Genomic DNA, 8416 nt, shown 5'->3' with positions numbered 1-8416 from the left:
GGAGAGGAAACCTTCTCCTTGAGACTCTTGACACTTGCTTTCAGCACGTCGATCTGAAATATCACGTATAAGTTATCATCCTTCTCCTGCCTGCCTTTCATGCCTGTTCAAGAAGTCTTTTCTCTCTGCTCCCATCATCTCATTCTCACTGCCATCATGGTCAGGTTACTGTCATCAGCTCATCATCATCATCATCATCATCATCATCATCATCATCATCATCATCATCATCATCATCATCATCATCATCATCATCATCATCATCATCCCACCACAACCACCGCCGCCGCCGCCATCATACCATGACGACGAGCGGAGTGCTTCATCTCTCCTCCTCTTCTCTTCCTCCAGCTGCTGCCGCAGACTCTGCCCAGCTCCCGTCACTGCCAGCAAAAGTTGCAAGCAAGCTGACATGGACTAGTTGCTCCTGCTCCTGCCGCTGACTCCTCTCTCGCTTGAGCTCCTCCTCCTGCTCCCTCCTGCCAGCCTGTCAACGCCCGTCCTCCCCATCGAGCATCCCTGCCTCTCTCTGTTCCGTCGCTCCTCCTGTTCTCTTGCCTGCGTCTGCAGAGATTCTTTCCTGTCAGGGGAAAGAGGAGACGAGACGAGACGAGACGAGACGAGATGAGAGCAGAGCAGAGCAGAGCAGAGCAGAGCAGAGCAGAGGAGGGGAGGGGAGGGGAGAGGAGAGGAGAGGAGAGGAGAGGAGAGCAGAGCAGAGGAGTGCAGAGCAGAGGAGGGCAAGCAGAATAGGGGAGAAAGGAGTAGAGCAGAGCAATTTGACAACCTTGACCATCTCGATCACAGCCTCGCACTCTCTCAGTCTCTCTTCTGCTTCCAGTCGTTGTCGCTGCTCCTCCTCGACGGATCGCTGAAGAACCATGCTCGTAACGTGCAATAAAACAGTGGGAGTTGAAAAGAGAAGGTAGGAGGAGGCAGTCGAGGAGACATCGGGCGAAGGGAGAGGAAGAAGGAGATGGAGATGGAAGGAGGAAGAAGAAGGTGGTGAGGGGGCAGGAGGGGCAGGGGCAAGGGAAGGAGGAGGAGGAGGAGGAGGAGGAGGAGGAGGAGGAGGAGGAGGAGCAGAGGAAGGAGGAAGGAGGGCACCTCGGTGTGGAGGTACAACTCTTTGTACTCCAGCATAGACCGAGACATGTCGACAAGCTGCAGAGCAACAAGATGATGAGAGGGAGTGGGTGGGGGGAAGAAGAACGACCTTCTTATCGACGTGGTCGTCCAGGTGAACACTTCTAGTAGTTCTTTCCTTCCTTTCTTCCTCCTCAGTGAAGATCCTCTCGGAGAGCTTGTGAGCCTCTTGGAGGTCCTTGAAAGTCTCTCGGACTAGCGCGTCGTTCAAGCTCGCGTTCCCTCCCTCTCGCTTCCTCTCCTCCTCCCCTATCCTCTCCCCTTCCCCTTCCCGTCCAGCGTCAGTCTCGCTGTCCTCGTCTCCCTCCTCTCACCTCTCGCTGCCTCCTCGCTGGTGTCGCTCTGCGACAGAAGTTGTCGGTTCTTGTTGATGACTTGCTGGATCTTGGAGAGACTTTCATCCGTGATCTGCAGATATCATGAATAAAGTTGACATCATCATCATCATCGTCATCTCTTTCTCCTCCTTACTCCTTGCTCCTTACTCCTTGCTCCTGCTCCTGCTCCTGCTCCTGCTCCTGCTCCTGCTCCTGCTCCTGCTCCTGCTCCTGCTCCTGCTCCTGCTCCTGCTCCTGCTCCTGCTCCTGCTCCTGCTCCTTCATCAACTTCACCTTGTTTCCTGACACGTCTAGCTGGATGAGAGATTGATTCTCCTGCAGACCAATGACCAGAGCGGCTCCTCCTTTCATTCCCAGGCTACGACAAGTCAGGGGGAGAGTGAGCTGGGAGAGTGCTAGGAAGGAATGGGCGGGCGAGAGGGAAGGGGGGGGAGGAGGCAGGCAGGCAGGCAGGCAGGACGACCAAGAGAGAAATTGAGAGGTCTGTTGACAGTGAAAGAGAATCTAGGGACGAAGATGTTGATGTCGTGGAGGTGGAGGTGGTGGATGAAGAGGAAGAGGACGAGGAAGAGAGCACCTGTTCCAACGGATGTCAAGTTTTCGCATCACCGAGTTCTTCGCAAGCATGTCGCCCAACGCGGCTCCTCCAGCACCTCCGATGTTGTTGTTGCGCAGGTCGAGCTCAAGGAGAGAGCGGTTGGAGGACAGGGCCCTGCAGAAGGTGACAAAGGCAGACTCAAGCATCCCGATCCCGTTCCACTCGAGGCTGAGCGACGTGAGAGTGTGCGAGAAAGACAGCAGGGAAGCAAGAGCTATCGCCCCCTCGCTCCGAATGTTGCATCCTCCCAAATCCAGCCTCTTCACTCGCTGCTCCGCCCCCAACGACTTCACCAGCAGGCAGCAGCCTTCGTCTCCCATGAACGAGTCCTTGAGCGATATCACCTCCTCCCCGTTGACCCGCGCTTCCTCGATGCGTTCGCTGATGGACATGGCGATGGAGGATCAAGAGAAGGGCAGAGAATCAAACAGAGGAAGGTTTTTTCAGCTCTGCAGGAAAGAAATTAATCTTACATCCTCTCTCTCCACCCACCTCCCTCCATTCTCATTCTCTTGCTCTGACTTTCCTTCATTGAGCCATTTGCGCCTTCAAAGTTGCTCGTCTCGTGGTGTGCACTCGTCTGTCATCAGCTATACCGTCTCTGAATAATGTTTTCATCTATCTCCTCAATTCTCTCCCATACCCCCATACCCACTCTGCTCTGCTCTGCTCTGCTCTGCTCTCCTCTCCTCTCTGCATCATTGCTCTGCAGTCCACCATTTCCAATACTTCTCTGACCCCACCCCTATTCAAACTACCCTACCCTACCCTACCCTACCCTACCCTACCCTTCTGTTTGCTTTCAAACTCATCACATCACCCCAAGTCCCCCTGTACTGGTACCAATAGTACCCACCCTCGACAATATTCACCCCACCCCTCATATGTGTGTCGGTTGGAAAGCTTTACTCAACATTTCAAATCTACACGCCTAGCATCGCGGCATGCTGGCCAAGAGGGAGGGGAGGAGGAGAAGCTGAGGAGAGAGAGGGGAGGAGAGCGCTTGCCAGTGTCACAGTGAGAAGAACGTAAGCTCTCACTCGCAGCCACCAGTCGTCTTGCGCCTCTCGCATCTACAGTAGGAGCTCTTTCAACCCGCTGTCCACTCAGGAGCGAATAGGCGGCGCAGCAGCGATGAAGTCGATGGATGTGATCGCAGAAGATCTTGCTCAGAAGGCCAGAGATCACTTCATCTCGTTGGAAAGTCTTTGGAATGAGATCGGAATAGCCGAGGATGATCGCAGTGCGGTTCAGAAGGAAATTTCAAACGAATTCGAGAGGATCCTGCAAGCCAAGGTCAATGAGGCGAAGGAGGAGAAAGCAACGATGAATCTGAAGATTCGCCTGTTGGAGGTCAGACTGAGCTCCATGAAGAACCAGCTAGGGGAACAAGCTCAGAATGATTCAACACATGGGCAAGGGCAGCAAGTCGCGCTGAAAGAGAAGATGGAGACTTTGGAGGCAATCTTATCCCGAACAGAAACGCTTCGAGACGAGAGATATGTGGTCATGACAAATCTGCTGGAGGAATTGAAGTTCCTTTACTGTGATGAGTTTTGTATTCTGAGCCAAGAACAGGAGGAGCAGACAACGGTGACGCTTGAACATACATGTGTTCATTGCAGTAACATTTTGGTAGGCAAACATCGAAATGAATCTTTCTCCACAGCACGAGGAAGACATTCGTCAAATCGTGTTTGAGAAGCAACAACTGAGGGAGCAGAGAATAGAAGAGCTGCAGAGATCGCTCGCTGGCATCAGAGAACTCATCGAGCTGGTTGGAAACTCGCCAGGGGACAAGGACTGGAAAGACGTAGACGAGATGTGTCAGGTAAAGTAGGGTGAATGCTTCTGTCTGCCTCACTTTGGGACATGCAGATGGATTTGAACACAGAGTCCCTGAAGGAGACAGGAAACTTGGTCAAGAGAACCTGCACGAGGCTGGACATGCTGCAACAAGTCAGGGGTCAAATGGAGGGTCAGCTGAATGCGCAGCAGGACGAGATCAAACAGCTCCTGGAGGTCACCAGGACAGCTCCAGCAGAGCAAGAGGCCTACGTCTCGCATCCCTCCGACAGCTGCTATGCGCAAATGATCGCGAAGAACGAGAGGTCGATCGATGAGGTGAATCGTTGCCGTTGCCCTTGCGAGAGTTTTGACTTGAGGCTCTCAGCTCCGAGTGAAGCTGAATCGAATGCTTCCTGAGTTGTGCGAGGAGGCCAGCGAGAAGCTGGCGGCCATCAAGGCAGAGCTGAAGGAGGAGGCAGTGGATCAGGCAGAGGAGAGGAGGGGGCCTTCGGTCGAGGTGAGATGGACGGGGAAGGTCTGGCGGGCCTGACGCTTGTGCTCAGGAGCTCAAGAGGCTCAAGGGAGAGGAAGAGCGGCTCAACGAGCGGCTGTCGAAACGTCAGGCAGTGCTGAAGCAGATCGAACGACGAGAGGCGATCCTGAAGGAGGCGGCGGAGCTGCGGAACGCGGCGACTGACCCGTCGAGGCTGCTGGACAGGGGAGCGAATTCATTCAGAGTGCGACAACAGGAGGAGCGGAGGAGAAACATGGTGAGCAAGGAGCTGCCGAAGGTGACAGAGAAGCTGATGAAGATGGTGAACGAGTGGGAGGAGAACGAGGGGGAGCAGTTCCTGCTGCTTGGGAGGAGGTTCCTGGAGATCATGGATGAGGAGAGGGAGAGGGAGGAACGAGAGCGAGACGAGGAGAAGCTGAGGAGAGAGGAGGAGCGTCAGCGCCTCAAGGCTGCTCGAGCTTCATCTCATTCCTCTGCTGCTTGCCCGGCTGCCTCGAGCCCCTGCATGGCCGTGAAAGCCTCTCCTCGACTCCCCAATTCGGCTCAGAGGAAAGCTAATTTCGCCACGGTGCCGCAACGGAGCCCGTTGACCAAGACGATGCCGAAGTCTCTTGTGTTCCCAGCCAAAGAATCCTCCTCCTCCTTCTCGGACAAGGAGAACCATGGGCAGTCCGCTACCTCCAGGCACATGCGCGTGAACTCGGCCGACGATCTCTCACCTCGGCAGAGCGAAAGCAGCAAGCAGGAGGAGAGGAAGGAGATTTCGATGATGGAGGAGGTCAACTCGAGCAGCTTCAAGTCGCCGGAGAAGAGCGAGAGGAGCGAGCTGTCCTTCCATCAGCTCTCGGAGTCTCAGGATGTGGAAGGCATCTGCTCCAACTTGGACCTGGACCTCTCCTCCGACAGGATGCTACAGGACCCTGAAGATCCTCCGGCGCTTCCCTCCTCTGCCCCTCCTCCTCAAGCTCCCTCACCCTCTGAGCTCGCGGCCCTTGGCGCCCCGTCAGTTGAATTCATGAGCCCCATGAAGCCTCCGAAGCCTCGTCCGAGCACGCTGCCGGTGGTAGCGGAGGAGGAGAGCGCGGCCTCCTCCTCCGCCTCCTCCTCCCTCTCCTCCTCTGTCACCGTCCAAGAGCAAGAGACGCAGGAGGTGGAGGAGAAACGGCTGTCGGTGCACTACTGGGACTATCTTGGCGACAACTACTACACCCCTGAGGAGCACGCAGAGGTTCGGAGGGAGGTGATGAAGGAGATGGAGGAGCGACAGGACGAGCTCAAGGCCATGGCGAAGAGCAACATCAAGTTCAAGAAGGGAGAGCTGCTGGGCGCGGGATCCTTTGGGCAGGTGAGGAAGGGAGCACAGGCGGAGGGGAGGAGGAGGAGGTGGGCGGGGGGAGGGCTGACGAGGAAGCAGGTATTCCTGGGGTTGAACGAGGCGACGGGGGAGCTGCTTGCAGTGAAGGAGGTGGACTGCTCTAAGGCCGGAGAGTCGGCGATCGCTGAGCTGGAGGCTGAGATCAAACTGCTGCAGCAGCTGCGGCACCCCAACATCGTCGCCTACTATGGGGTGCAGCGAGACAAAGGAATCTCCGTGCTCGTCGAGTACTGCGCGGGAGGATCCATCGCCTCCGTCATCGCGACCTTCGGGGCGCTGAACGAGCAAGTGGTGAGGGGGAGGAGAGGGAGGAGAGGGAGGAGATCGCTGAGCTCAAGTAGGTTCGATCCTACACGCGGCAGATCCTGCTCGGGCTGGACTACCTTCACAAGCACTGCATCCTCCATCGCGACGTGAAGTGCGCTAACGTGCTGCTTGACGCCGACGGGAACGTGAAAGTCGCTGACTTCGGAGCCTCACGGAACCTGTCCTCCATCAATGGTGAGGAGGGAGGAGGGAGGAGGAGGAGTGATTGGATGGCAGGGGAGGCAGCGCAGATGTCTATGAAGGGAACACCTTTCTTCATGGCTCCTGAGGTTATCAAGCAGAGTCACATCGGGAGACAGTCTGACTTGTATGCGATCCTCTTCAATCTCTCCCTTTCCCCTCTCCCCCTCTCGTTCTCTGCCACTCTTCCTCGTCCCATTCTTCTGCTTCATCTTCTTCTTCTTCTTCATCTTCCTCCTCATGATACTGCAGATGGTCTCTCGGCTGCTGCGTCGTAGAGATGTGCACGTCGAAGCCTCCCTTCGCCAATCAGTTCTCCAACGTTGCTGCTCTCTTCTGGCACATCGTGCGGACTGTCGCGCCTCCTGTTCTCCCTCCCACCCTCTCCCAAGAGTGCCAAGACTTCTGTGCCCTGTGCTTCCGCAGAGACCCGGTGAGAGAGCAGGGAAGGAAGAGGAGGAGGAGGAGCTGACGTTTTCTGCAGCAAGAACGACCTTCTGCTCGCCGCCTCCTCCGTCATCCCTTCGTCGCCAAGTGGAACGTGGAGGCGAAGCAGCGGAACCCCCCGGCTACGGGGCAGAACGAGGACACGCGACTTTCAGTGGCAGGGAACCGGAGGATCTCGGCGCTGTTCTAGCAAGTGCGACTGAAAGCTTGTAATATCTGTCAGTAAAGTTTTGATATGAAAGAACAGGTCTGGCGCTATCTCCCTCTTCCTCGTTTTTTCTGCTCTAACGGCTTCACTGTCATGACACCAACAGTGTTGAGGGAGTGGATGGTCTTGCCCTTCTTCTTCTTCTTCGTGGCCTTGAGCTTCATCCCTGACTCGACCTCCATCTTCTCTTGCCGCTCGTCCAGTTTCCTGCAGCATGTCAGCGTCAAGGGCTCCCTCTCTCCTTCACTCACGCCATCTTCTTCTTCCGCCGCATCAGAATGTCGTAGGGGACTTTCTGGTTCTTGGGCCCCTTGGCTCCCATCTCCTTCAGCCTCTTCGCTTCCCACGCTCTTCTCTTCCTGCCTGCAAACATCGAAGCACCTAGCTCCTCTACAATCCTGGCAGTGGATATGAACTCATCATCCCCGGTCTTCCGCTTCAGCGTCCTTCCTTTGATCACGCCGCTTGAAGCCTTCTCCTCGCCCCCATGTACTTTTGAGACTTTCGAGGACATGAAATTCTCTGACGCCTTCGGCCTCGAGGTCGTCGCCTCGCTCTCCCTGCTGACCTTCACAGGACGTGAAGGACGTGACCCCTTTCCATCGAACTTGGGCAACTCATTTCGAACCGGCTCAGAGGGCCCCGACACCCTCACACTGCTGGAGCTCTGAACCTTCGGCTTCTTGCTGCTGAGGGGCTGTGCTTGCTTCGGCTGAACCTTGGTGCTCTTTGACTCTGACTTGGCTCTCAGGATCGCGTTCTCTTCTTCCGCATCATAACCGAACATCTCCATGATTCGCTCTCTTTGCATCCTTTCAAGCCTCTCCAAGGCATCTTGATCCACTTCTGCATCTTCTTGCTCTTCGCTCCGATGAGCATTCTTCCTCTTCATCCCCTTCTCTTCTCTCCTCTCCTCACTTGTCATTCCTGTTTCCCTCATACCATGCTACTTTTGGTGGGGAAATCCTTCCTGATCGATGCCCAAATACAGTGCCAAGATTTCAATATTTGACTGAAATATTTAAACGTTTTGAAACTGCACGTGCGGGGCCCTGCCGGGCCGCTTCAATCAGTGAAGGCGGCCCGGCCCGGCCCGGCGGGTACCGTACCGTAGCCTGGGCTAGCAAGGCTACCGTACCGTATGGAAAGTTCCGAGTTACTTACTGTGCGACGGGGGGGGGGGGGGCCGCCGCGGCTACTGCGACAATCAAGTTAGCCTAGTACGGTACGTTTGACCGTCGGAAGAGCCGCGGCCGGCCTTCCTAGCCGTCTTGCTAAGGTCCTCTCAGCATGTCTGGATGCTTGTGTTTCACTCAGGCTCAGATCATCGGATCCTTCCCGGCAGTGTTACGTTCGTGTGCAGTGCATCAACCGTGAACGTCCGGGCCGGGCCAGCTAACTAGTAACTTGGCGGTCAGCGGCTTTGGGCACGGGCTCGCCTCGCTTTCCTTATAAAGGTCTTACCACCCCCCGGTTTGCCTACCCGAGTACCCCC

The 8416-nt window shown here is 55.8% G+C and overlaps 3 protein-coding genes across 3 annotated transcripts; 1 reads left to right on the top strand and 2 right to left on the bottom strand.

The window, feature by feature from the left end:
• Positions 1-490: 490 nt before the first annotated feature.
• GUITHDRAFT_101822 (hypothetical protein) lies at positions 491-2474 on the bottom strand (the record flags this gene model as incomplete). Its single annotated transcript, XM_005839584.1, has 6 exons — positions 491-580; positions 1108-1164; positions 1217-1413; positions 1461-1554; positions 1632-1842; positions 2062-2474. 6 exons carry the CDS (start codon positions 2472-2474, stop codon positions 491-493), a joined length of 1062 nt encoding a protein of 353 aa, XP_005839641.1.
• Positions 2475-5666: 3192 nt separating this feature from the next.
• Positions 5667-6903, top strand: GUITHDRAFT_64998 (hypothetical protein; the record flags this gene model as incomplete). The annotated part of the gene is made up of 6 exons (XM_005839583.1): positions 5667-5729; positions 5796-6050; positions 6101-6260; positions 6312-6393; positions 6519-6699; positions 6751-6903. The coding sequence occupies 6 exons, from the start codon at positions 5667-5669 to the stop codon at positions 6901-6903; spliced, it is 894 nt and encodes a 297-aa protein (XP_005839640.1).
• A 65-nt stretch (positions 6904-6968) lies between these two features.
• Positions 6969-7846, bottom strand: GUITHDRAFT_133693 (hypothetical protein; the record flags this gene model as incomplete). Its single annotated transcript, XM_005839582.1, has 2 exons — positions 6969-7128; positions 7173-7846. 2 exons carry the CDS (start codon positions 7844-7846, stop codon positions 6969-6971), a joined length of 834 nt encoding a protein of 277 aa, XP_005839639.1.
• Between the last annotated feature and the right edge of the window lie 570 nt (positions 7847-8416).

The sequence above is a fragment of the Guillardia theta genome (assembly GCF_000315625.1).
Source record: "Guillardia theta CCMP2712 unplaced genomic scaffold GUITHscaffold_8, whole genome shotgun sequence".
NCBI classification, from domain to species: domain Eukaryota; class Cryptophyceae; order Pyrenomonadales; family Geminigeraceae; genus Guillardia; species Guillardia theta.
The sequence above is the reverse complement of the archived record's forward strand: the minus strand, read 5'-3'. Positions and strand labels throughout refer to the sequence as shown.